At 38.2% G+C, this 27,920-nt stretch overlaps 1 protein-coding gene across 2 annotated transcripts in view; it reads left to right on the forward strand.

The window, feature by feature from the left end:
* Positions 1-27,920, forward strand: part of CCNT1 (cyclin T1) — a 45,832-nt gene extending 17,912 nt beyond the window's left edge. Inside the window, exons 3-9 of one of the 2 annotated variants that reach the window (XM_058742952.1) lie at positions 2,757-2,885; positions 6,290-6,350; positions 9,073-9,135; positions 11,315-11,360; positions 12,520-12,683; positions 12,842-12,912; positions 21,851-27,920. In XM_058742952.1, the coding sequence (XP_058598935.1) occupies positions 2,757-2,885; positions 6,290-6,350; positions 9,073-9,135; positions 11,315-11,360; positions 12,520-12,683; positions 12,842-12,912; positions 21,851-23,257 (1,941 nt within the window). In that variant the 3' untranslated portion in view covers positions 23,258-27,920. The remainder of the gene's footprint in view (positions 1-2,756; positions 2,886-6,289; positions 6,351-9,072; positions 9,136-11,314; positions 11,361-12,519; positions 12,684-12,841; positions 12,913-21,850) is intronic. The other variant, XR_009265739.1, reaches the window with a different exon arrangement.

Here is a 27,920-nt window from a genome sequence, read left to right on the forward strand (position 1 = left end):
AGACACAGAATCGGAAGCAGGCTCCAGGCTCTGAGCTGTCAGCATGGAGCCTGAGGTGGGGCTGGAACTCACTGACTGCGAGATCGTGACCTGAGCCGAAGTCGGTTAGGACGCTTAACCGACTGAGCCACCCAGGCGCCCCAGCGTTTTTATTCTTTTAAAATGTAGGAGCACCTGGGTGGCTCAGTCGGTTAAGCGTCCGACTTAGGCTCAGGTCGTGATCTCACGGTTCATGGGTTCGAGCCCTGCATCAGGCTCTGCGCTGGCAGTGCGGAGCCTGCTTGGGATTCTCACTCTCTCCTCTTGCTCAGCCCTTCTCCCACTCACTCTTTGTCTCTTTCAAATAAATAAACTTAAGTCAAACAAAATGGAGAAAATCTTAAACTCTTACCTGGTATAAGAATTCCTCTTAGAAACTGCCTTTAATGGGAAAATGTTTTGATAAACTGGCTTGGTAAGTGATTCCATGAGGGACAATGAGTATTTACATGGTTGACTGCACAAAAGTTAGATTAAAGTTTATCTCTTGTAGTCACTTCATTATTATCTTGCCTTCTTAGTTATTGTTAGTATACTATGTTTTAGTTTCTGCCTTTCAAATATATTTTTAGCTCTTTGAAGGCAAAGTTGTAGGCTTAGAATCTTAGTATTGTCATTAAGTAGTTCTTTTCCATTTTTTTCAAATCAGTTATAAAGTCCTGTTAATTTTTATAGTGTTAACTGTTTTTATGTCTCTATTGGTGCGCAGTCATCATCGTAAAATTAAAAGAAGACAGAGAGTAAAGGAGGAAATGATGATATTCTTACACTGTTTGGAGATAACCCTGTTACCATTTTAGGATTTTTTTTTTCTGCGTGCAAATACATACATTTAGTGAAATCCTATTAATTTTCTAAAATCATGCCTGTGTTTTTTTTCCCCTCCTTATTTGTATTGCTAGTTCCTACTCTAAACTTTATTTTTTAATACCTGGATTATTAATTTTTTTTTTAAATTACCTTTTAATGCATTTCATTCTTTCTTCCTTTCGGTCCCTCCTGGGACCAAAGATATCTTTCTAAATGTTTCTTAAACTATACATTTTTTTTCCCTAAAGTCTTTAGCGTCACTCTTTTGTGTGTTGTTTTTTTAATGTTCATTTTATTTATTTTTGAGAGAGAGAGAGAAAGCGTGCGCACATGCATGTGAAGGGGGCGGGGCAGAGAGAGAGAGAGACCGAGAATTCCAAGCAGGCTCCCCACTGCCAGCGCAGAGCCCGACACTGGACTTGATGCCACAAACCATGAGATCATGACCTGAGCCCGAAATTGGACCTTAACCAACTGAACCATCCAGGCGCCCCTAGTGTCACTCTCTTGTTAAAGATCTTTTGTGTTCCACATCCTGTTATCTGTGTCACCTACTCAGTTTAGTGTGCTTCCTGCTCTGATTCCCCACATCTTGTTCATGACAATTTTCCTCTGGTTCTGCTGTGCTTATCCTAAGGTCTAGGAATGTATGTATATGGAGCTTGCTGCATACAAATAGGGCTCCATACAAATATGAAGGAAGAGAATTGTTACTGTGAATTGAATTTGTGGATAAAAATCTCTTCTAGCAAAGTAGCAGATAGCAGGGATACAAATAAGTATTAGAATGCTTGTCAGTTCTACTCAGTAAAGTGGATATTTAAGTTGTATAAAAAATTATTTATTGTATTTCTTTGACTCCTGTCTCTTGCCATTTCCATCTTTGATTCATTGAAGTATTCTTGTTAAGATTCAGAAGAATTCTTCCTGAGGTTTTCTAGATCACTACCAGGCTACACTTATGTCCTATTGCTCTAATCTCTTATATTGTTTAGTGACTGAATTTGTTGTCTACTTGTGTGTTGGCTTGAGATTCTTTCCCTCCCTAAGTGCTTTCTTTTTTTTTTTTTTTTTTTTTTTTTAAATTTTTTTTTCAACGTTTTTTATTTATTTTTGGGACAGAGAGAGACAGAGCATGAACGGGGGAGGGGCAGAGAGAGAGGGAGACACAGAATCAGAAACAGGCTCCAGGCTCCGAGCCATCAGCCCAGAGCCTGACGCGGGGCTCGAACTCACGGACCGCGAGATCGTGACCTGGCTGAAGTCGGACGCTTAACCGACTGCGCCACCCAGGCGCCCCCCTAAGTGCTTTCTTTGTATAGCCTTTTGAATGTAATAATATTCTTTGAATTCCCTTGAGATTTGTGCTCCCTCATACGTAAGTGTACTTGAGATAATTCACATAAAATAAAATTTATCCTTTAAAGTGTATGATTAGCTGGTTTTAAAGTGTACAGTTAACACACAAAGGTGTGCAACCTTCACCATGATCTAATTCCACAACATTTATATCACCCCAGAAAGAAACTTCTTAAGCATTAGTGGTCACTCCCATTCTTCTCTTCTAGCTCCTGGCGACCACTATTTACTTTCAGTGTACTCCTTTTAAAAAAAAGTATACAGAGGGCTATGATATAAACTTAAAGAAAGAATTTCATTTTAAATGAAAAGCCAACTATTTACACCTAGTAGTTTCTTGCATTAGGTATTTAGTTTGTTGAAGGATTGGTTTTCAGGAGTGGATGTGAATTAATGGGTAGGAGAGGGGAGGACATTTTAAGTAGAAGAAAAGGCATTAACAAGAAGTGATGAAGTTGAGGCAGGCCAAGAACTTGGTTTGAGACTTAGTTCTTTTTTAGATCTCCTTCGATCTAGGAATAAATACGATTTATTTTCTCTCCATCCAGTCTGTGGCTCCAGCGGCCTTATTTCTAGCAGCTAAAGTGGAGGAGCAACCAAAAAAATTGGAACACGTCATCAAGGTAGCACATGCTTGTCTCCATCCACAGGAATCACTTCCTGATACTAGGAGTGAGGTAAGGGATTAATTACACATATCTGTTTTTCTTTATTTTGATGATGATTTAATTTTGTTACTTTGATTTGCTGAAGTCTAAATGGGGGCTGTTAAACTTTCAGTGTTTTCCTTTACAAAAAATCAGAAACGTTATGGCAAAAGTTAATTGTATACATTATAGTAAAATTGGAAAACACAGGAAAACAGAAAGAAAATATATTATTTAGATATAATTTGAACCACGGATATGTAGGTGAATCATTATTTCCAGCTGCTTTTCTATGAATAGCCACACACGTACATATTTTGTATGTCTTTTTCACTTATTATTATCCCAGATATTTTCTTTTTTTAATATATATTTTTTAAGTTTATTTATTTTGAGAGAGTGAGAGATTGGGGCAGAGGGAGAGGGAGAAAGAGAATCCCAAGCAGGCTCTACACTGTCAGCATAAGGACTGGCACGAGGCTCAAACTTCCAAACCATGAGATCATGACCTGAACCGAAACAAGAGGTGGTCACTTAACCGACTGACCCACCCAGGTGCCCCCCAAATATTTTCCCATCTTATTCTCCATTTTCTTTAAATGTTGAGATAATTTATTTCCTTATGTACATACATAATCATTCATTCTCTGCTAACATAATTTCCAACTTTTTACCAGTATAATATTGTGAATAGTACTCTTACAAATATGTTTTTGTTGTGAATTCTTAAAAAAATGAGTCCTGTTACTTTTTTTTTTTAACTTCTAAAGAAATTACAAAAGATTTATATGCTTGTTATGAAAGAACCCAAACATTTGGGGCGCCCGTGTGGCTCAGTTGGTTAAGCGACTGGCTTCCGCTCAGGTCATGACCTTGCAGTTCTTAATTCAAGCCCTTGCATCAGGCTCTCTGCTGTCACTGCAGAGCCTGCTTCGGATCTTCCGGCTCCCTCTCTCTGTGTCCCTCCCCTGATGGTGCACTTTCTCAAAAATAAACATGGAAAAAAAAAAATCCAAACATTTAAGAATCATTTGAAGTAAAAGTTAAAGCTCATCTTCCTTCCTCTTAGCAAGATATTACTGATTATAATTCCAGTATATATTCATCAGACCTTTGTCCTATGCATGTGCACATAGCTTTTTTTTACCCTCCATTTTTTAAAGAGGGGAAACTCTGTCCTGGCTTTAGTAGTCTGTTTGGGGTGCGGGGGGTGCCTGGGTGGCCAGATGGTTGAGTGTCCAACTCTTGGTTTTGGCTTAGGTTATGATCTCACAGTTGGTGAGTTCAAGCCTCATGTTGGGCTCTGCACTGGCAGCACGGAACCTATCTAGAAACTTCTCTCTTCTTATTTCCCTGCCCCTCCCCTTCTTGTGTGCTCTCTCTAGAGTGTGCTCTCTCGCTTTCTCAAAATAAATAAACTTAAAGTCTTGTTGGAGAGTTATGAGTTGTGAGAAATTTTGAGGTCTGACCATTTGTAAGTATTTAAACTATGGGTTTCTGTTGCTAGATTACTTCCGTCTCTTACAATGGATGCATGAGTCATCCTTTATCAAATAAATTTGCATGTTTTGCTCATATTGGAGAAAGTAATTTTTGAGAGGGTTCTTTTTATTTTGATAATAGCCCCTAATGATGTGAATTGTTTTGCAGTGTCTTGACATCATTTTCTCTGGGTACAGCAGTAGCTCTTCTTGAAAGACTTATATTGCCCTGGACATTTTTTTTTTTTTTTTTTTGGCTTTAGACTAGTAAATAACACTGGTCCATAGAACTGACCAAATAAAACAAAATTTTATTTTAACAAAGTAAAACAAAAAATAATTCTCACTTTTTTCCCTTTAAAGTGTATTTATATAACTTCTCACCTGAGTTTCTTTTTTTTTTTTTTTTTTTAAATTTTTTTAATGTTTATTTATTTTTGAGAGACAGAGAGAGACTGCATATGAGCAGAGGAGGGGCGGAGGGGCAGAGAGGGAGAGGGAGGCACAGAAACCAAAGCCGTTTCCAGGCTCTGAGCTGTCAGCACAGAGCCCAATGTGGGGCTCAAACTCAGGAACCGTGACATCATGACCTGAGCCAAAATCGGATGCGTAACTGACTGAACCATCCAGGTGCCCCTCACTTGAGTTTCTATTCCTCATGAGATGATGAATCTTTTTTTTTCTTTTCTTTCTTTTTTTTTTTTTTTTGTAAGTATAATTTATTGTCAAATTGGTTTCCATACAACACCCAGTGCTCACATGAGATGATGAATCTTAGAAGGTATTTTCTTCACTATATGGAGAGGAGAACTGGCATAGTTTAAGTCCTTACTGGACTTCCTCAGGATCATAAAGTGGAAAGTTCACTACAGTATATAGATCTAACTCCTTCCTCAGTCTCATTTTCCTAGAGGTCTAGACCATTCCTTTCCAATAGAAATATAATGGGAGTCATGTGTAATTAAAAATTTTTGACATTTCATTGAATTTGATTTAAAATCTTCATTTAAAAAATGGAATGTTCATTTAAAAGAAGAAATTTTAATGATTTTATATAATTTAACACCAAATATCATATCAGCATAAAATCAATATTAAAACATTATTGAGGTAATTTGCATCATTTTTTAAAATTAAGTCTTCAAAATTTGGTGTATATTCTATTACACATTTAAATTTAGCTACATTTTAAGTGCTTAGTAGCCATGTGTGGATAGTGGCTATAGTATTGGCTGGTACAAATCTGAGAGAGTTTTTTTCTGTTAGTTTATTCCCTTTTCCTTTGAACTCTTCTTATAATTTTTAGAAATCTACCTCAAAGGTTTATCAGTAGTCAAATGTTTGATATTGCCTATAGTACTATAGGAAGGATCTACAGATGTATTTTGGTGATGTTGAAAAAGATGTATTTTGGGGCGCCTGGGTGGCGCAGTCGGTTAAGCGTCCGACTTCAGCCAGGTCACGATCTCGCGGTCCGTGAGTTCGAGCCCCGCGTCAGGCTCTGGGCTGATGGCTCGGAGCCTGGAGCCTGTTTCCGATTCTGTGTCTCCCTCTCTCTCTGCCCCTCCCCCGTTCATGCTCTGTCTCTCTCTGTCCCAAAAATAAATAAAAAAAAAAAAAAAAAAAAAAAAAAAAAAAAAGAAAAAGATGTATTTTTAATTATCTGTGTCTACATCACAAATATTATTCTTGAAAGTGAGCCAAATCTCTGGTGCCTTTTCTGTAGCCAGTTATCAATAAAGTGTTATATCTCAGTATACTACTTTTTTTCTTCTTTTAAGAGGAGAATTTGTGCTGAATAGATACAAGGATTCTATTTTATTTCCTACTCTACCTCCTAACTCCATTCCTGCCTTTTGTTGCTTTGGTTTCCCTGGAAGGGGTGTTAGAATTGTTTACACTTCATATATTGTGCCTTTTTGGGGAATAATTTATCTATCTTCTCACCTGCAGGCTTACCTGCAACAAGTTCAAGATCTGGTGATATTAGAAAGCATAATTCTGCAGACTTTAGGTAAGTTTATTTTTCTTTATAACATTAAAAAATGAATGTAATATAATATTTTAAAATTTGCAAAATAGGAAACAGGAAGAAAATTTCTACTGAAGGTTTTTGCAAATTATAGAGGTTGTAGAGTGTGGAGAGTGCAGGTATAGCCAACCTATAGAGTAGCAGTTAGCAGGGTGTTTAAATTTTGGGTTCATGATTTGCTTTTTAAGGTTGGTCAATTTTTAAAAAAGTTTTTTTAAGTGTTTGTTTATTTTTGAGAGAGACTCACACATACACTGAGTGTGAGCGGGGGAGGGGCAGAGAGAGAGGGAGACACAGATTCTGAAGCAGGCTCCAGGCTCTGAGCTGTCAGCAGGGCTCGGACCTCATGAACTGTGAGGTCATGACCTGAGCTGAAGTCCGATGCTTAACCAAATGAGCCACCCAGGCACCCCCGTTTTTAACTCTCTGATAAATAATGGCAGAAACTAAAGAACTTTTTTCCTTTATGGATTTTTATGATCTGTTTGTCATTATATTTATTTTATTACTATTATTATTATTATTATTATTATATATTTTTAATTTTATTTTTTATTTTTTAAAATTTACATCCAAATTAGCATATAGTGAAACAATGATTTCAGGACTAGATTCTTTAATGGCCCTTACCCATTTAGCCCATCCCCCCTCCTGCAAGCCCTCCAGTAACCCTCAGTTTGTTCTCCATATTTATGAGTCTTTTCTGTTTTGTCCCCCTCCCTGTTTTTATATTAATTTTGTTTCCCTTCCCTTAGGTTCATCTGTTTTGTCTCTTAAAGTCCTCATATGAGTGAAGTCCTATGATTTTTGTCTTTCTCTGACTAATTTCACTTAGCATAATACCCTCCAGTTCCATCCATGTAGTTGCAAATGGCAAGATTTCATTCTTTTTGATTGCCGAATAATACTCCATTGTATATATATACCACATTTTCTTTATCCATTCATCCATCAGTGGACATTTGGGCTCTTTCCACACTTTGGCTATTGTTGATAGTGCTGCTGTAAACATGGGGGTGCATGTGTCCCTTCGAAACAGCACACCTGTATCCCTTGGATAAATGCCTAGTAGTGCAATTGCTGGGTCATAGGGTAGTTCTATTTTTAGTTTTTTGAGGAACCTCCATACTATTTTCCAGAGTGGCTGCACCAGCTTGCATTCCCATGTTTGTCATTATATTTAGATATAGCATTTATTTTTAAAATTGGTGGTCAGTGTTTAGCAAAGTGGAGGTGGAGAAATTCAAGCTATCATGGTTGATGGGCAATGCTGATGATGCTATTATCTATTATTATTTCTATCAGAGACACTGCTTTTAAAAGCTTACCAAATATGGAAAACAAAGATTTTTTTCTTAGTTCTATTGGGCTATTTTTCTCTTCTCTGGGTAAGGGAAGATTTCCTGAGTCGTGTTGGAAAGTTACTGGTATAGCTGTATTTTATTGCATGTCTGTACACACAGTTCTGCAAAGCTTATCTCTGAAGTTTTATGTTAATTAGCTTTTTACTTTAAATTATCTTCAAAGTAACATATTTTAGGGGACAATGATATTTTTCTGGTGGAATAAATTTTTATTAATATATTTTTTTTTTTTTTAATTTTTTTTTTTCAACGTTTTTTATTTATTTTTGGGACAGAGAGAGACAGAGCATGAACGGGGGAGGGGCAGAGAGAGAGGGAGACACAGAATCGGAAACAGGCTCCAGGCTCCGAGCCATCAGCCCAGAGCCTGACGTGGGGCTCGAACTCACGGACCGCGAGATCGTGACCTGGCTGAAGTCGGACGCTTAACCGACTGCGCCACCCAGGCGCCCCAAATTTTTATTAATATTTTAATGTGGAAGCCACTAAGATTTAATTTGCCTGAGTCATCCATTTAGAATAATTTACATCATGTAAATTTCTCAGTAGAATTTTTTAATTGTATCTAGAAAATTTTATTTACATATGCAAAAGAAAAGAAACTTACTAAAAATTTTTTATAGACCAATTTCTCCTTAAGTATTTTTGGTAAACACCATTTGGGGTTAAATAAATGATTACTACTTACTATTACAAGTTAGAATGTTGAAAAGAAACAAAACTGAGATAAAAGTAGTAGTTTTTTTTTTAAATTTATTCTTATTTTATTAAAATTTTTTTTTAAGGAGTAGTTTTTTTTGGTTTGTTTGTTTATTTTGAGAGAAAGAGAACATGAGCAGGGGAGGGGCAGAGACGGAGGGAGAGAGAGGATCTTAAGCAGGCCCCACACTGTCAGCGCAGAGCCCAACGTGGGGCTTCAACTGTGAGACCATGTCCCGAACCAAGACGCTTAACTGACTGAGCCACCCAGGTGCCCCAAGAGGAATAGGTTTTAAAATGTTTTCTCAAGGTTAAGCTTTAGAAGTTATACTTGAATGACTGTTTATTCTAACCTTATATTCTATTGTCCCTAGAAAAAGTGTTTTCTATTTAGAGATTATTGGTTCCTCAGGAGTCTTAAAAGTGCATTAGCTTTATTATCTAGCTCAAGATATAAGTGTCATTGAAGATCATATGTCTTAGAGAAGAGCATGCTGTGTATGTTGTGTGACCCTCTTAGCCTCTGAACAGCACTTTTGGGAGAGGAAAATGAGAGAGGCCTTTAATGATGACTCAGATAGAAGTATAAAATGACTCTAGTATCTTTAGCTTTTTAACTAGTTATTTTATTTTTTTAAAAGGATTTGAACTAACAATTGATCATCCACATACACATGTGGTAAAGTGCACTCAACTGGTTCGAGGTAAGGAATCCCAACTTGAAACGGTTGTCTTAAATTGTTTTACCATTTAATGGCTATGATTTATTTATGGTGGACAGATATATAACAGCTAATTTAGCTAGAAGTTAAATTGAAAGGACTACCTGGTTTAAATCAAAATGAGTGTTTTAACTTGGGATTTTATTTTATTAAAAAAATTTTTTTAATGTTTATATTTGGGAGAGAAAGAGCGCGAGCGAGCACAAGTCGGGGAGGGCCAGAGAGAGAGGGAGACAAAGAATCTGAAGCAGGCTCCAGGCTCTGAGCTGTCAGCACAGAGCCCAACGCAGGGCTCAAACTCATGAACCACGAGATCATGACCTGAGTTGAAGTCAGACACTTAACTGACTGAGCCACCCAGGCACCCCTCTAACTTGGGATTTTAAAGTTGAGTTTGTGGGACTCAAACCCACCAGTGGTGGGATCATGACCTGAGCTGAAGTCAGACGCTTAACTGACTGAGTCACCCAGGTGCCCCGAGGATTTTTTTTTTTTTTAATGTTTATTTTTGAGAGAGAATGAGAAAGAACATGCGTGTGGGAGAGGGGCAGAGAGAGAGGGAGACAGAGAATCTGAAGCAGGCTCTGTGCTGTCAGTGCAGAGCCTGATTTGGGGCTTGAACTCATGAACCATAAGATTATGATGAACCCAAGTTGGACGCTTAACCCACTGAGTTACCTAGGTGCCCTGGGTTCTTAAATTTTTTAAGAAAAATTCTCCGGTTAAAGAGAATTAGCCTCTTGAGGATGTTTCTCAGAGCCTGGAGCAGATTTTATAAAGTCAAATCATGAGTATCTAATAGCAGTTTAAGGTTATCTTGGGAGTGGTGATCTTAATTTGATTTTAGGGTTGATTGTCCTAGGCCACTCAGAGGATCATGTAGAATTTATTTGACTTATTTCCATGATTGACAAACCCTTGGCAGGACTTCCTTTTTTTTTTTCTAATTTAACCTAGTAGCTATAATTGCATGAAACCTTGTTCCTTTTACTTAGTTTAATAGTAGTAGCAATATCTAGACACTTGTGCATTGGAGTGCCTTTTCATTTTGTAGATGAAACTAACATTTGGCTTTATTTTATATTTTGCTAATGTGTGCTTCATCTGTAAATTCCCAAAGTTTTCCCAACTTTTTGTGCAGCATTGGTGGTATAGTGGTGAGCATAGCTGCCTTCCAAAGTTTCCCCAAGTTCTTTATATTTTGAAAGCATAAGAAGGTTTCTTTTTATTTATTTATTTTAAAAAAAAAATTTTTTTTTTAACGTTTATTTATTTTTGAGACAGAGAGAGACAGAGCATGAATGGGGGAGGGTCAGAGAGAGGGAGACACAGAATCCGAAACAGGCTCCAGGCTCTGAGCTATCAGCACAGAGCCCGACGCGGGGCTTGAACTCACGGACCGGACCGTGAGATCATGACCTGAGCCGAAGTCGGCCGCTTAACCGACTGAGCCACCCAGGCACCCCAAGAAGGTTTATTTTGAACAAGGATAAAGTTAAAGAGAGGTAGATACATGCTAATATTGAAAAGACTAAGTTTTAAGAAAGATTAAAATTGGCTTTATTTTACCCAGAGAAGTTTTTTGGGGAAAGAGGGATGTGTCATTGTTTTTTTTTTTTCCCCTTGATTATGATATGTCAGTAATTCATGTTATTTGATGATTTGGGGTATGAATCACAGGATACTCCATTAAAAACCTTTTTTTTTTTTTTTTTAAAGCACAAATCACTTTTACCAAATATATCAAGGTCTTCTGGGTTCTGATCTTGCCTCTAAATTAGTTCATCTTCCAGTTCAGTATTTCTCAGTGAACTCTTGCATCAGAATTTCTGGGTTACCTGTTAAAAATGCTTGTATCCTTCTCCAGACATACTGAGTCACACTGTAGGGAGGATGTCCAGGAATTGCATTTTAGACAAGTACCCCAAATATTTGGTGTGTAGAAAGCTTGAGTTCCTAGGTCTGGAAGCAGCATAGTTACTGTAATTACAAAAACTAATTTGTCACTTTTGGTATAATGTTAAATAGCAGGTGATCAAGGACCCTGTCTGCCTTATTCGTTATGATATTCTCTACGTGGAAATATTAAATGTTCACTAAATGATTGTTGAGAATGAAAGGAACTAATAATTTTTCCCCTCCCCCCCCCCTTTTTTTTTAGCAAGCAAGGACTTAGCACAGACTTCTTACTTCATGGCAACCAACAGGTTTATATTTTAATATTTTTCCCTTATATTTTGGGATAGGACTTTACTTGGGTTGGAATTGTCACCTTTTGAGGGGTATGTGGAAAGATATCAGGTCTGGCACTTAGTAAACTAGAACCCAAGGACCCAGGATGGATCTTTGATAACAATGTGTTAACAGACAATTCTCTGGTAAATGTTGATTTTTCTATACAGTTTTCATACTGTACCTTAAATTTCCATGCTGTTTAACTTGCTAAGGTAATATAATTATGTAGTACTGATTGTTTGGTAGCCTACTCAATTCTGCATGTCTTACCTTTCTTTAAAATATCCAAGAGCATAGTTCTGTAAGTTTAGGTAAACTTGGGGTTCATTGACAGTGACTGAGAATCTAATTTGGAGGATTCTGCAATAATATGATAATGAAAGACTTCCTTTTTCTTCCTCCATTCCAGATAAATGGGCATATATATGTGTAAAGAGTTATAATAATTTTCTTTTTTCTTGCTTTAAAATAATTAATATATAACTTGTATTACCAAATTATTTGCTCATTCTCATCTCTAATTGATTGTTCATGGAAACCAAAGATAACTTCTTTTGACTGCCGGGACTAAGAAGTTCACTTTTATAGCCTGATAGGAGACATTTTTGAAGTAAACCATCAATCAGCCACATTCACAGTTAAGAGAGTGATTGTCTATTCGTTATTTTAAGTGGACCAGACCTGTGATTGGCAAGAGACCAGATAATTTTAAGGGGGTTTTAAGTATTTGGTTTAGGGGTTACACATAGCCAAAATCTTACAATTTTCCTTAAGTTCTAAGCTTCTTCTCAGAAGAAGCTTATTTTAATAGATCCTTATTTTAAATAACAGAGTTCCTTGTCTGTTTGGTTTTGGTCCTGGTCCTGGTCCTTGTCCGTCAGTATGTGGATTGAGTGATGTGTAGCCAGAATGTTTAGAAATGTTACCTGAGTGGGCAGGTGGGTTAATGGAAAGTCATGTTGAGTGCTGGATCAGAGCACTGGATATTTCTTGCCCTTTTTACTCCCCAGTGGTTTTTTTGTTTTTTTTTTTTTAACTTTTTTTTTTCTTTTTAAATAATGGAGAGTTTTAACTTTGGGTTCAGAATTGAGAGCTCATGACACTCTCTTGTTTCCTTCCCTCTGATGTCAGCCTGCATTTGACCACATTTAGCCTGCAGTACACACCTCCTGTGGTGGCCTGTGTCTGCATTCATCTGGCTTGCAAGTGGTCCAACTGGGAGATCCCAGTCTCAACTGATGGGAAGCACTGGTGGGAGTATGTTGACGCCACTGTGACCTTGGAACTTTTAGATGGTAAGTTTTAGAGTAAGGGACCTTTGAAAGCACTTGCTCTTGATCTGTCACATATCTGGCCCAAAGTGACTTGATTCAGAAGAAAATAGTTAGTTTAGGTTCTTCTTGGTTTTTACTTGTGCTTTAAGTTTTTCTCAAATGTTCTATTTCATTTGTAGAACTGACACATGAATTTCTACAGATTCTGGAGAAAACTCCCAACAGGCTCAAACGAATTCGGAATTGGAGGGTAAGAATTTTTGCTGTCAGCTTGCGGTACAAAACTATTTTTTTTTCTTTTGACTGCACGGTGAATATAGCAGAATTGGATACGTACCCCATGTTTGGAATTTTCCTTTTCTTAGTTATATACTGATAGCTTCATAGCTTGGATACTGGCCCAGAAGTCCATGGTGGTAGGTAATAGCAGGATTTGTTTTGTGTTGTGCAACTCCTGTGATATAGTCAGTTAGCAACATTGGTTGAGTGTTTTCTGTGTGGAGACTTTTGGGAAAAGTATGGCTTCTCTGAGTCATAAAAGTGTTGACTTCTGGTACAGGAAAGATGGAGTTGCAGGGTTAGAGCTGGTATCATGCTGTCTTTGACATTATTTGCTTTTTAAGTTTGTTTTTTTTAATGTTTATTTATTTTTGAGAGAGAGACAGAGCATGAACAGGGAGGGGTAAGGAGAGAGGGACACACAGAGTATGAGGCAGGCTCCAGGCTCTGAGCTGTCAGCACAGAGCCCGATGGATGTGGGGTTCGAATTCACGAACTGTGAGACCATGACCTGAGCCAAAGGTGGACACTTAACCAACTGAGCCACCCAGGCACCCTGACATTATTTGCTTTTTAAATGGATTTTAGAACTTTGTTTTTATTTAGATTGTAGGCTAAAGTTGTATTTCAAATATTTTTCAAAGTTTTACTTATGCATAATGGAATCTTTTTTCCCCCTAGTGTCAGATAGAAAGTTTGTTTTAAGATGTTCCCTGCATTCTCAGAAATCCAGATTGATAAACTTAATTTCATTCTTCTGAGCTCAGTGAATTGTAGAAAATGAGTTTGCCTAGGATTCAAAGGAGGCTTATGAGTACATAGGTCACCATGGTAATCACATCACACCTCACCAATATTTCTGGAATTTGCTTTTGGACTAACTGCTGTCCTATGCAGTCATAAGGCATAGACGTTCACAAATGGATTTTAGATATGCACAGATTCATTTTTTTAATTGCCTGTAGCATTGGTATAGATTAATGTAACTTTTTTGGCAGGTGATAGAACACCTAACGAGATCGACCCCTTTAGCAAATTTTCGCATATACAGTACTATATTGTTAAACTACAGACATTATGTTGTATAGTGGGTCTCTAGGACTTACCTTGTATAACTGGCACTTTGTACCCTTTGACTAACATGTCCTTGTTTTCCTCCTCCCCCCAGGCCACTATCTGTTTTGTCTATATGAGTTTAACTATTTTAGATTTCTCATATAAGTGAGATCATGCAGTGTTTTTGTCTTTCTGTGTCTAGCATATTTCACAGCAAAAGGCCTTCCAGGTTTGTTCATATTATGGCAGATGGCTGGATTTCCATCTTTTTTTCTTTTTAATTTTGGTAAAATACATATAACATTAAAGTTACCATCTTAACTATTTTTTTTTAATTATTTTAATGTTTCATTTATTTTTGAGGGAGAAAGAGAGAGAGACAGAGACAGCAGGAGCAGGGGAGGGACAGAGAGAGGGAGACCCAGAATCTGAAGACAGGCTCCAGACTCTGAGCTAGCTGTCAGCACAGAGGCCGATGTGGGGCTTGAACTCACGAACCATGAAATCATGACCTGAGCCAAAGTCAGACGCTTAACTGACTGAGCCCCCAGGGGACCCCATCTTAACTATTTTTAAGTGTATAGCTCGGTAGTATTAAATATATTCATATCGTTGTGCACCCATCATTACCGTTCACCTCCATAATTCTTTTCATCTTGTAAAACTGGAACTTTATACCCATTAAATAACTACCTATTCCCTCTCCCCCAACTCCAGCCATTGATAACTACAATTATGCTCTCTGTCTTTATGATTTGACTACTGTAAGTACCTCATAGAAGTGGAATCATACAGTATTTATCTTTTTTTTTAATGTTTATTTCTGAGACAGAGAGAGAGAGAGAGAGAGAGAGAGAGAGAGGGAGAGAATGAGTGGGGGAGGGGCAGAAAGAGAGAGGGAGACACAGAATCTGAAGCAGGCTCCAGGTTTCAAGCTGTCAGCACAGGCCCCGACGCGGGGCTCGAACTCACAAACCGTGAGACCATGACCTGAGCTGAAGTCAGTCGCTCAACTGACTGAGCCACCCAGGCACCCACAGTATTTATCTTTTTGTGGCATATTTCATTTACAATAATGTTCTCAAGTCTCATCCATGTTGTAGCTTACTGAGTTTTGTTTCTTTTAAAGGCTGAATTATATTCCATTGTGTGTATGTACCACATTTTCCTTAACTATTCATCTGTTGATGGACACTTGGGTGGCTTCCATATTTTAGCTATTGTAAATAATGCTGCTGTGAACATGGGTGTACAAGTATTTATTTCTTCAAGACCTTGCTTTTGATTCTTTTGGTTATGTACCCAGAAGTGGAATTGCTGTTTTTAATTTTAATTTTTTGAAGTGATTCTTAAATTTTTTTAATTAGAAAAATAAATTTTTTGAAGTTCAGATTGTTCTTTTTGTTGTTATCTGTGCCATTGATATTATATCCAGGAAGTTGGCAAATCCACTGTTGTGAAACTTTTGTTCTGTGTTTTCTTCTAAGAGTTTTAAGTTCTGTATCCATTTTTGAGTTAATTTTGTATGTAGTATTAGGCAAGGGTATAATTTCATTTTTTTGCATGTGGATATCTAGTATTCCTAGCACTGTTTATTGAAATGACTATCCTGTAGCACCTGGATGGCTCAGTTGGTTAAGAGTCTGACTTTGGCTCAGGTCATGATCTCGTGGTTTGTGGGTTTGAGCCCTGCATTGGGCTCTGCTGACAGCTCAGAGCCTGGAGCCTGCTTTGGATTCTGTCCCTCTCTGTCCCTCCCCTGCTCATGCTCTGTCTGTCTCTCAAAATAAACATTAAAAAAAAAAAAAAAGACTATCCTTTTGCCGTTAAATGGTCTTGGCACCTTTGGCAGAAATCATTTGGCCATATATTGCATGGATTTATTTCTGGGCTTTCTACTCTGTTCATTTGTCTGTATGTCTCTTTATGCCAGTACCACACTGTATTACTGTACAGTGATTACTGTAGCTTTGTAGTAAGTTTTGAAATCAGGAAGTGTGAATTCTCCAGTTTTGTTACTCATTTTCAAATTGTTTTAGCTATTTGGGGTCTTTAGAGATCCCATATGAATTTTAGGGTAGCCTTTTCTATTTTGCCAAAAAACATCATTGGGATTTTGGTGGGGATTGCATTGAATTTGTAAATTACTTAGGGTAATAATATTCACATTTTAACAATATTAAATCTTTGAATCTAGAACATGGGATGAGTTTTCATTTATGTCTTAATTTCTTTCAACAGTGTTTTGCAGTTTTAATTGTACAAGTTGTTATGTTAGTCATTCGTTTTTGTTTTTGTTTTTGATGCTATTGTAAATAGAATTATTTCATTATTTCCTTTACAGATTCTTCATGTATAGAAATGCAACTGAATTTTATGTGTTGACTTTGTATCCTGCTATTTTGCTGAATTCATTTATTTTTTTTTGTGTGTGTGTTTTCTATGCAAGATTATATCATCTGCAAACAGATAATTTTACTTTTTTGCCAATTTGAATACTTACTCCTTTTTCTTGCCTAGTTCTTTTATTTTTATTTTTTTTAATTTGAGTGTGAGAGAGAAAGTGTGAGTGTATGCGAGCAGGGGAGAGGGGCAGAGGGAGAGAGAGAATCTTAAGCAGGCTCCACACTCAGTGCTGAGACTGATGCAGGTGTGGATCCCATGACACTGGAATCATGACCTGAACTGAAATCAAGAGTCACATGCTCAACTCACTGAGCCACCCATGCACTTCTTGCCTAGTTGTTGTGATGAGAACTTCTAGTACTTTGTTGAATAGGAGTGGGCATCCTTGACTTTTTCTGTATCTTAGCAGAAAGGCTTTCAGTTTTTCACTGTTGAATGTGATATTTGCTGTGGGTTTTTTGTATATGGCTTTTTTTTTGAGGTAGTTTCCTTCTAGTCCTAGTTTGTTAGGTGTTTTTATCATGGAAGGGTATTGAATTTTGTCAGATGCTTTTTCTGTATCTAGACGATCATGTGGTTTTTTCCTTTATTGTGTTTGATGTATTGCATGGTTGATTTTTGTATGTTGAACCATTCATGCATTTCAGAAATGAATCCCTTTGGTCATAGTGTATAATCCTTTTAATATGCTGCTAATAAATTCTGTTTGTTAGGTTTTTTTTTTAATGTTTATTTTTGAGAGACCGAGACAGAGAGAGACAGAGTGTGAGTGGGGGAGGGGCAGAGAGAGAGAGAAAGACACAGAATCTGAAGAGGCTCCAGGCTCTGAGCTGTCAGCACAGAGCCCGATGCGGGGCTCAAACTCACAAGCCGTGAGATCATGACCTGAGCTGAAGTCGGACGCTTAACCGACTGAGCCACTCAGGCGCCCTGAGTTTGTTGTATTTTGTTGAGAATTATTACATCAATGGTCATAAGGGATATTAGTCTATAATTTTCTTTCTTTCCTTTTAATGTTTATTTACTTTTGTGTGAGAGAGAGAGAGAGAGTAGGGAAGGGTCAGAGAGAGACAGAGATATAGAATCTGAAGCAGGCTCCAGGTTCTGAGCTGTCAGCACAGAGCCCAACACGGGGCTCAAACTCATGAACTGTGAGGTCATGATCTGAGCCAAAGTCAGACACTTAACTGACTGAGCCACCTAGGCGCTCTAGTTTTCTTGTAGTGTCTTTGTCTGGCTTTGATATCAGGGTAATGCTGGCCTTATAGAATGAGTTGAGAGGTGTTCCTTCCTCTTCAAATTTTTGGGAAAATTTAAAAAAGATTGGTGTTACTCTAAACGTTTTGTTGAGATTCACTAGTGAAGCCATCAGGTCCAGGGCTGTTCTTTGTTGGGAGTTTTTTTTGTTTTTTTTTTTAATTGATTCAGTCTCCTGACTAGACAGATCTGTTCAGATTTTCTACACTTTATGGTTTATTCTTGGTAGGTTTTGTGTTTCTAGAAATTTGTCCATTTCATCTAGATTATCTAATTTGTTGGCATATGATTGTTCAAAGTACTCTTATAATCCTTTTTATTTCTGTAGAATTGGTAGCAATGTCTCCACTTTTATTTCTGATTTTAGTGGTTTGAGTCTTCTGTTTTTTTCTCAGACCATTTAGCTAAATAAAGGCTTAACTTTTTTTTTTTTTTTTTTTTTTATTTATTTTTGGGACAGAGAGAGACAAAGCATGAACGGGGGAGGGGCAGAGAGAGAGGGAGACACAGAATCGGAAACAGGCTCCAGGCTCTGAGCCATCAGCCCAGAGCCCGACGCGGGGCTCAAACTCACGGACCGCGAGATCATGACCTGGCTGTAGTCGGACGCTTAACCGACTGTGCCACCCAGGCGCCCCAAGGCTTAACTTTTTTGATCTTCTCAAAGAGCCAACTTCTAGTTTTATTAATTTTTCTCTATTATGTTTTCTGTTTTGTTTATCTCTGCTCTAATCTTTGGTATTTCCTTTCTTCTTGCTTTGGCTTTAGTTCGTTCTTTTTTCTAGTTGCTCAAGTTATAAGGTTAGTTTGTTAATTTGAGATCTTTATTGTTTTTTAAATGTCAGTGCTCATAGCTATAAATTTCTCCTTTAGCACTGCTTTCGCTACATCCCATGAATTTAAAAATTATTTTTTTAATGTTTTATTTTATTTTTGAGAGGGAGAGACAGAGTGCGAGCAGGGGAGGGGCAGAGAGAGAGGGAGACACAGAATCGAAAGTAGGCTCCAGGCTCCGAGCGGTCGGCATGGAGCCCTGTGTGGGGCCCGAATTCATGAGCCATGAGATCATGATCTTAAGTCGGACGCTTAACCAACTGAGCCACCCAGGCGCCCCCATCCCATAAATTTTGATAGTTGTGTTTTTGTTTTCATTCATCCCTAAGTATTTTCCAGTTTCCCCTTTGATTTCTTCTTTGATCCATTGGTTGTTTAAAAGTGCTGTTTAGAGGCGCCTGGGTGGCACAGGCAGTTAAGCATCTGACTCTTGGTTTTGGCTCAGGTCATGATCTCACGGTTTATGGGTTTGAGCCCCCCATTGGGCTACGTGCTGGCAGGGCGGAGCCTGCTTGGGATTCTGTTTCCCTCTCTCTTTGCCCCTCCCCTGCTTGAGCTGTCTTTTTCTCTCTTAAATAAATAAATATTTTTTAAAAGTGCTGTTTAATTTCCACAATTTTGTGAATTTTCCAGTTTTCCTTTTGTTACTGATTTCTAACTTTATCCTGTTGTGGTCAAAAAAGTTAATTTGTATGGTATCTGTCTTTTAAAAATCTATTGAGACTTAATTTGTGGCCTCACATACGGTCTATCCTGGTAATTGCCCTATGTGTACTTGAGAAGAATGTTTATAGTGTTGTTGGGTAGAGTGTTCATATATGTCTGTTAGAGCTAGTTGGTTTATTTTTTAAATTCTCTGTTTATCTTTTGTTGGTTTGTTCTGTCCATTGTTGTGGGTAGGTATTGAAGTCTGCACCTATTAGTGTAAAACTGTCTTATTTCTTCCTTCAATTCTGTGGGTTTTGCTTCCTGTATTTTGATGGTCTTTTATTGGGTGTGTAAATGTTTATAATAGTTATAGTTGTTGTATTGAGCCTAGTATTAATATATAATGCTCTTTTCTCTTGAAACCTTTTTTATTTTTTTTTTGAAAACTTTTTTGGTTTTAAAGTGTATTTGTTTTATATTAGTGTAGCCACCCTTGGGGGGTGCCTGGGTAGCTCAGTTAGTTAAGTGTCCTACTCTCAGTTCTGGCTCAGGTCATGATATCACAGTTTGTGAGTTCAAGCTCTGTGTTGGGCTCCAAGCTGGTAGTATGGAGCCTGCTTGGGATTCTCTGTTTGCTCCTCCCCCACTCACATACCCATGCAGTCTCTCTCTCTCTTTCTCTAAATAAATAAATAAACTTAAAAAAAGTTAGAACCTTAAAAAAAGTATACCACTAGCCACCCTTGCTGTCTCTTGGGTACTGTTTGCATGGTGTATTTTTTTCCCTCCTCCTATTTTCAAGTTTGGGTCTTAGGATCTCAGTTGCTTGTAGAGAGCGTATATATAGTTGGACATATGTTTTTATGCATTTTGACAATTTAATCTATTTACACTTAAAAGTAATTATAAATGATATCATTATGCTTATGCTATTTGTTTTCTATATGCCTTATAGTTTTTTGTCCCTCATTTCTTGCATTACTGTCTTCTTTTAGGTGATTTTTCCATAGTGAAAATTTTAAATTCTTTTCTCATTTCCTTTTGTGTGTATTTTATGGCTATTTTCTTTGTGGTTCTCATGAGGATTACATTTAACATCATAAAGTTATACTAATTTGAATTTATATTGGTTTAACTTCAGTAACATACATACAAAACTCCTCCTTTTAAGCTGTGTCCCCACATCTTTTGATTGTTGGCTGTCACAAAGTTGTATCTTTAAACATTGCATGCCCCCAGAACATAAACTAATAATCCTTTTAGATGCATTAGGCTCTTAAATTATATAGAAACTAAGATTTGAATTACAAACCAAAGTTACAGTAATAACTAGCTTTTACATTAATAATTGTGTTTTTTCCCTTAAAATGTATTAAGTCTCTTAAATCATGTAGGAAACAAAGGCACAGTTATAGACTATTTTTTTTGAATTTTTTACAATGTTATTTTGAGAGAGAGAGAGAGAGAGAGAGAGAGAGAGAGGGAGAGAGTGAGCCCCCTTCATGGGGCTCAAACTCATGAACCGTGAGATCATGACCTGAGCTGAAATTAAGAGTCGGGAGCTCACCCAACTGAGCCACCCAGACTCCCCTAAGGGAGTTATTTTAAAGTCTTTGTGTAGTAGATCTGCCATCAGGTCTTTTCCAGGGGCATTTTTTTGTTGATTTATTTTTATTCCTTATGGGCCATACTTTCCTGTTTCTTTAAATGCTTTGTGATTTTTTTGTTGAATGCTGGCCGTTTGAATCTAATAATGTGGTAACTCTAGAAATCAGATTCCCAGGGTTTTCTGTTTTTGTTATTGTTTTTGGATGTGGAGTGGATTTGATTTTGTATGGTGTCGTTGATGAGGATCAGCCTGAGGTGTAAACTTAAGGTATTCTCACTTCTTTTCTGATCCTTTCCCTGGGAATGTGTGGTCCAAGTTTTCTAATGTCCTGATCTTTAATGTCTGGCTCCCCAAAGGGGAAAAAAGCAAAAAATGAAGAGGAGAAAGGATGCAGGTGCTTCAGATCCCCTGGAAGTTACTTTAGCCAGAAGGGGAGGAGCTTGCAACAGTGGAGGGAGGCACAACAACAGTGGCTGCCTGCCTCTTGGTCTGTACCTCTGTGATCAGAAGCTGCAATCAGGGGTCAAAGCACAGAGCTTGATATTTGTAGGATAGTCTTTTGCTGGTACTGGCTTCCCCAAAGTGTGTGCAGGCTATTCCAGGAGCAGGTACACAACTGCCTTCATTGTGGCTGGGGTAGGAGATGGGTAGTTGCTGATGTGCTGAGAGATGAAACTGATATAAATTAACCTTAATGTACTGTCCAAGGCTTGCCCCAAAAGTTGCAAGCCTTCAAGGGACTCCAGAATAGTTACATCAGACAGATTCTGCCAGTCCAATTGTTTTCTAGGTGGGGAGACAGATTCCTGGTGCTTTCTACTCTTGACATTTTCCCAGAATCCTCCTCTTTTTTTTTTTTTTTTTTTTATGGCTAAGCACAATTTCATTGTACGTAAGTATGACTCTTGATTGAAGGTTTTTAAAATCTGACTTCTAGTGGTTATAATTATTGATCTCAGAGTAGCCAACTGCCTGTGCAGTATCTGAAACTTCCAGTGTTTCAGCAAGCAGTCTTCTTATTTTAGGTTGTGCTTATTTGTTTTTGTTTTCCATTTTATAAATTTCCTGAAGTAAAGAGATGTCATCTGCTTCATTCTAGGCATGCCAGGCTCCCAAGAAAACAAAAGCAGATGATCGAGGAACAGATGAAAACACTTCGGAGCAGACAATTCTCAGTATGATTTCCCAGAGCTCTTCAGACACAACTATCGCAGGTTTAATGAGCATGTCAACTTCTTCTACCACAAGTGCAGTGCCTTCCCTTCCAGCCACTGAAGAGTCATCCAGCAACTTAAGCAATGTGGAGATGTTGCAGGGCGAACGTTGGCTGTCCTCCCAACCCCCTTTTAAACTGGAACCTGCTCAGGGTCATCGGACTAGTGAGAATTTAGCACTTATAGGAGTTGATCATTCTTTGCAACAGGATGGTTCGAATACATTTATTTCCCAGAAGCAAAATAGTAAGAGTGTGCCATCAGCTAAAGTGTCTCTGAAAGAATACCGTGCAAAGCATGCAGAAGAGTTGGCTGCCCAAAAGAGGCAATTAGAGAACATGGAGGCCAATGTGAAGTCACAATATGCATATGCTGCCCAGAATCTCCTGTCACACCATGATAGCCATTCTTCGGTCATTCTGAAAATGCCCGTAGAGGGCTCAGAAAACCCTGAGCGGCCTTTTCTGGAAAAACCTGACAAAGCAACTCTCAAAATGAGAATCCCAGTGGCAAGTGGAGATAAAGCTGCCTCTTCAAAACCAGAGGAGATAAAAATGCGCATTAAAGTCCATGCTGCAGCTGACAAGCACAATTCTGTAGAGGACAGTGTCACAAAGAGCCGAGAGCACAAAGAAAAGCACAAGACCCACCCATCTAATCATCATCATCATCATAATCACCACTCACACAAGCACTCTCACTCACAGCTTCCAGCTGGTACTGGGAACAAACGTCCAGGTGATCCAAAACATAGTAGCCAGACAAGCACCTTAGCACACAAACCCTATAGCTTGTCTAGTTCTTTCTCCTCTTCCAGTTCTACTCGTAAAAGGGGCCCCTCTGAAGAGACTGGAGGGGCAGTGTTTGATCATCCAGCCAAGATTGCCAAGAGTACTAAATCCTCTTCCATAAATTTCCCCTTCCCTCCTCTTCCTACAATGGCCCAGTTGCCTGGGCATAGCTCAGACACAAGTGGCCTTCCCTTTACACAGCCTAGCTGTAAAACTCGAGTTCCTCATATGAAACTGGACAAAGGGCCCACTGGGGCCAATGGTCACAACACAACCCAGACAATAGACTATCAAGATACTGTGAATATGCTTCACTCCCTTCTCAGTGCCCAAGGTGTGCAGCCCACTCAGCCCCCTGCATTTGAATTTGTTCATTCTTATGGTGAATATCTGAATCCACGGGGTGGTGGAATGTCCTCCAGGTCTGGCAATACAGACAAACCCCGGCTCCCACCTCTACCATCAGAACCTCCTCCACCACTTCCACCCCTTCCTAAGTAAAGAAAAAGAAGAGGAGAAAAAAAACTTCCATAAAAACAACCTTTTTTTTTTTTAACTACTGATTCTGGACTAAGGAAATTACTTCCCTCATGAAATACGTCACCCTTCTTGGACTAGGGAATAAATGAATATTGACATGCAGGTGGGAGGGTGGTAGAGGGGCTTGGTTATATCTACTGCCTCAGAAATTTAACTATTTTATTATAGTTTTTACTGGTATTAGAGAGGTGAGAATGTGTTAAGCTGTGAAGGATTAAGAGTACTTTCTCTGTTCTTGGCCTCTCCACCTCCTAATTAGATCGATTAGAGTTGATGTCTTCCCTCTTCTTGCCAGGACTGAAATGTGGAGGGTTGGTTTTATCAAACATTTGTGGATCCTTTTGGTGTTTAATATTATCAGAAGAGAGGAAGTATTTAAACGTCAAAATCTTTTAAGAGACTTTAAAAAATAATTTAAAGAAAGTAAGTTATCTGTTTAGTTTTTTTTATATCATTGGGGAGGGGATAGGGATTTTGCTGTGTGTATGAGATACATAGCAATGACTCCTGGGGGGTGGGATTGGAGGGTGGGGGGTGTGTAGGGGGGATGGGAGGGTAGGCTTTGGCCTTGAGTTCTGATAGGCTCCGGCCACTTGAAGTGTTGAGACCTTTAAGTGTGTATGTAAGTGTGGGTATGTGCGTTTTTAAGTATGTGTGTTTAAAAATCATGTTTTATCTTTCCCTCCCTGTCCCTCACCATTTTCACTTCCCAACAGTCTACTAGAGAGAACACGGTGTGGCCTTTAGAACATAAAGGAAGGAAGAGGCATGTGTTTAACATGGTATTTTCCCATTTCTTTATGCTGTAATTGACTGGTAGCCTTCTAAATTCTAGTTTGGGCAAGTGTAGCCAGTGGCCTGACTCTGGACTCCATTATAAAAACTTTTACCCCCCTTTTCCTTTTGATGCAGAACAAAGGTGGGGTTGCGGAAGAAGGATTGGAGAGCAAGGCTGGCTTCTGCCCTACAGAATTGGGTGTGTCTTTTTTTCAAGTTGGGCTTTGGGAAAGTGTTCAAGTGAGAGCAGTCTCAGGGTCTCTGAAGGGAAGGGGGATGTGCTGTATATCCTGCCTATGAAAGCCCAGACCATATATGAGAGTAGTTCTGGGAGAAGCCATGGAGCTAGAGGATACTGAAAACAATGAAATTGTGATTGGGTATTTTTAGGATATTGTGTTTTAAATTACATTATGAATGTAAGACTTGCTTTTTATCTGTATATCTAAAGGGAAACAGCTGCATCCTTAATTTTTGCAAACCTATATGACTTCAGAGATTAGAGCTTGTGAATTTAACAGTACTGGTGTCATGAGGGTGAGCAAGCCTAGCCCACAGGTACAGATTGTTCATCTTTGGTGGCTTTAGCTTCTAGGCAGAGGTTTTTCCGGTTTCTAAGAATTTTTTTTTAAAAAATGGATTAGGAGTCCTATTCTTATGGGTGTTTGACTATCCCAGATTTCAGGATAAGTGGTATTCAGGATCCTAGCACTCAACACTTTTGCTGAGGAAAAAAATTTTTCAAGGGGCTAGAAAGCATTCTAAGCCAAGTTGTGTAACTGAAAATGCCACCAAGCTACAGATCATTTGATGTGATAGTCTTTGGTCTTCATGGTATTTCTTGCTATGGAAAAGATGATGCAATTTGAATTTGTCTTCTTGTTTTTAACGCAGCTTCCTTTACCAAATATTCTTTATAGAGAAATTGAATATTTTTCATTGGAAGTCATAGGGAGACAGGAGTTGTACATGTGCTGCTGCTTGCCAGGAACAGATTGGGGAGAAAACCGAGGCAATTGGAATTGTTGATGCACTGGCCTAATGTAGGAAGGAATTTGTACAGTAAACTTTAAGGTGAATTAGTGTCCTGTATCTCTGCATATTTGAACTGTCTAGAGTGCCTGCCATTGCTGTGTAAAATGAGCTCTCTGCTGATCTATAAACCAGTAATACTTTTGACTTGGAATGTTACTTCGTTTTTACAGATGGCATTTTCCTCTTTCTCCTTGATATTTTCTGTGTTGTGCTATGTAATTGGTAGATTTATGATGTGCTTACTAAATCTAGGCTATTTGTTTAGATTTTGTTTGGTGGAGTCTGCTCTCCTTCCTGACCTTCCCAAAAGTTTATTTAGTTTGGATTTGTGTCTTGGTGGAATTGATCACTGATTTGATTATGAAAATACCTTTTACAGTGTTCAGTTTTTCTCATCAAATGCCACATATTTTCTAATCATATGCACTCCCTTCACCACAGAGGCATACATATCCATTTGGCCTCCGAGCCGTTCTCCATGGCAGTCTGTAGTTAGTTCCTTAGACCTTTTGTCAGGAGTAAACTAGAAAAAGTGCTTTTTAGAGCCTGAGGGCTGCTTTCTGCTGTGTAGTCTGGCGTTTGCACTAGTAGATCATTGCTGATATAGGTCAGTTTAAAGACTTCTATATTACTGCCTCCTGATACTGTTTTAAGATACCTACAGTGTTTGCTTTTAGATCTGTTCATATGTCATGAATGTCCTATGTGCTTTGCATGAAGCTGCTGGATTTGGGTTAGCAGACGTGCCTGTCAGCTAGCATGCATATTGTTCAAATTAACATAGACTTAGGCTTCAAAGGGTAGTGTGGTTTCTAAACTCTGTGTTTTCTCTATGCTCACACCTTCAAAGGGTGAGAATGGGATTTATACATCCAAAGTTAGTCTAGTTAAACATGGGTTTTTTTTTCTCCTTTTAACCTAGACTATCAAAAGGATAAGTGGTGGTAAGCAGGCCCGGAGCTTCAAGTTCTATAAATCTCATTACTAAAACCTTGCTTGACTCTCATGTTGGCAAAAACAAACACCTGTGGAATGTCCTTAGAGCTTTTAATCAGATACCTGTGTTGCTGTTGACTGACCTCTAGTGAAGCATTAATTTAAAGCTAAATTGGTCTTCTGCAATATCAGTTATGCTTTTTGGGTTTAGAAAATACGTAGGACTTAGTCTAAGTTTCTCACTCATGAATCAATGTGTTGCAATATCTGAGACTCTCAGTTTCTTCTTCTTTTTTTTTTTTTTTCAAAGATTTTAGTATTTTGATTCAATATATCCTTTATCATAGTTACGTATTATTGGCTTCACCAGGGTTGATAGAAAAAAAAAATTTAAATCTCCAGTTGGAAACAGCAATGGATTAGGGTATAGAAATAAAATCATGGTAACATCAGTGCTTGATTTCCTTAAACTTTTGCTACCTAATTCCCCATATTGAAAATGTATACCCCTCATACTATGCTTCTGGACAAAGGCAATTAGAGGGATCTTATCCCAGTATGGTAGGATTTTGTGTTTCCCACAGAAACACAGGGACTGTGGGAACTTGGGAACAAATCACTTCTTTAAAGGATTATTATTCTTTTGTTGATAAGTTGTTTTGATACTAATGGTAGGAAAAGGGATATTCTAGAACATCTTGAAGTTGGAATACAAATGTTATTCTCTTGGGTTTAGGAGAATTTAAGCAGTCTATGCAACCCCTCACATGGTGAGAAATAAGCCCTCCGCAGTCCCACTAAGCTTTCAGTGACTTCAGTACCTCCCCAGATTTCCCATGTTGCTGCTTTTTAACACCCAGCTTTTAACTGAGGTTTGCTCCTGATGGTTTAAGAAATGTTCATGTTCTATCAGAATATCAAGTTTTATTTTGTCGTTTTATCCCTCTGTGGGTGTGAGTTTGAAACAAGCATGGTATTGCAATCCTACCTGATAGAGTGGCCTGGAGTGAGAATTATTTTCTAAGTGGGAGACCCTTCCATTTTAATGTTTCTAAAGTTTTTAATATGAACTTGGCATTGGAAAAGGGAGGGAAAGAAAATGAATGTTTACTAAAAAGTAGTGTCTGCTCTTCCCCTTTGTGAGTACATATTTATGGTTGAATTAAAAGAAGAGAAAGACTCGGGTTTTCCGTTGCCACGTTAAGCGTGGAGAGGGATGCTTGACAGCATGCTAATTGAAGCCAGAGCAAGTATGTCTCCATCAGGTTATCAGGAATTCTTCAGTCGAATGCTGAGGAACTAACTGATTAGTGGTTGATCACATTGGAAATTGTTGTAAGATGGAAGTGCTGTCTGGGTTAAGCACCCAAAGAAAAGAATGCGGCAGCCTAACTTAGTGTTAACCTAGGTTTCTGGATTTGAAACTGACCTTTCCTTATCCTGTTCCACACACCTGAAACTGTCCGTTTTCTTATCAGACCAAAGAGCAAAGAAGAAAAAAAAAAAGTAAAATACTTTACCAATCTATGTCACTCAGGTACAATTTTGTGGTAATATTTTTGTGTGTTTTCTTTGTATTGCTCTTAAGAGTCCTTTCTCAGCATACTATTCTGCTGTTGCCTCTGTCCTCCTTGGGGCACCTCAGTTCTGGATGCTACCCCTGGGATCTCTACTGTTGTTATGTGATTGATAGGATGTAAGTGACCATTACAGTAAGGGCTCTTTGTAAAAAAATTCAAAACATTTTTAAAAAATTTAAAAAAGGATGTTGTATACATTTTATAGTCTGGCTATCAGTTTGATATCTTGCTGTCAAGTATGTTTCTCAATATGTATTTATCCATCCCATCAATAAATGTTAATGATAAAACACTTA

Source organism: Neofelis nebulosa, chromosome 8 (assembly GCF_028018385.1).
Source record: "Neofelis nebulosa isolate mNeoNeb1 chromosome 8, mNeoNeb1.pri, whole genome shotgun sequence".
NCBI classification, from domain to species: domain Eukaryota; kingdom Metazoa; phylum Chordata; class Mammalia; order Carnivora; family Felidae; genus Neofelis; species Neofelis nebulosa.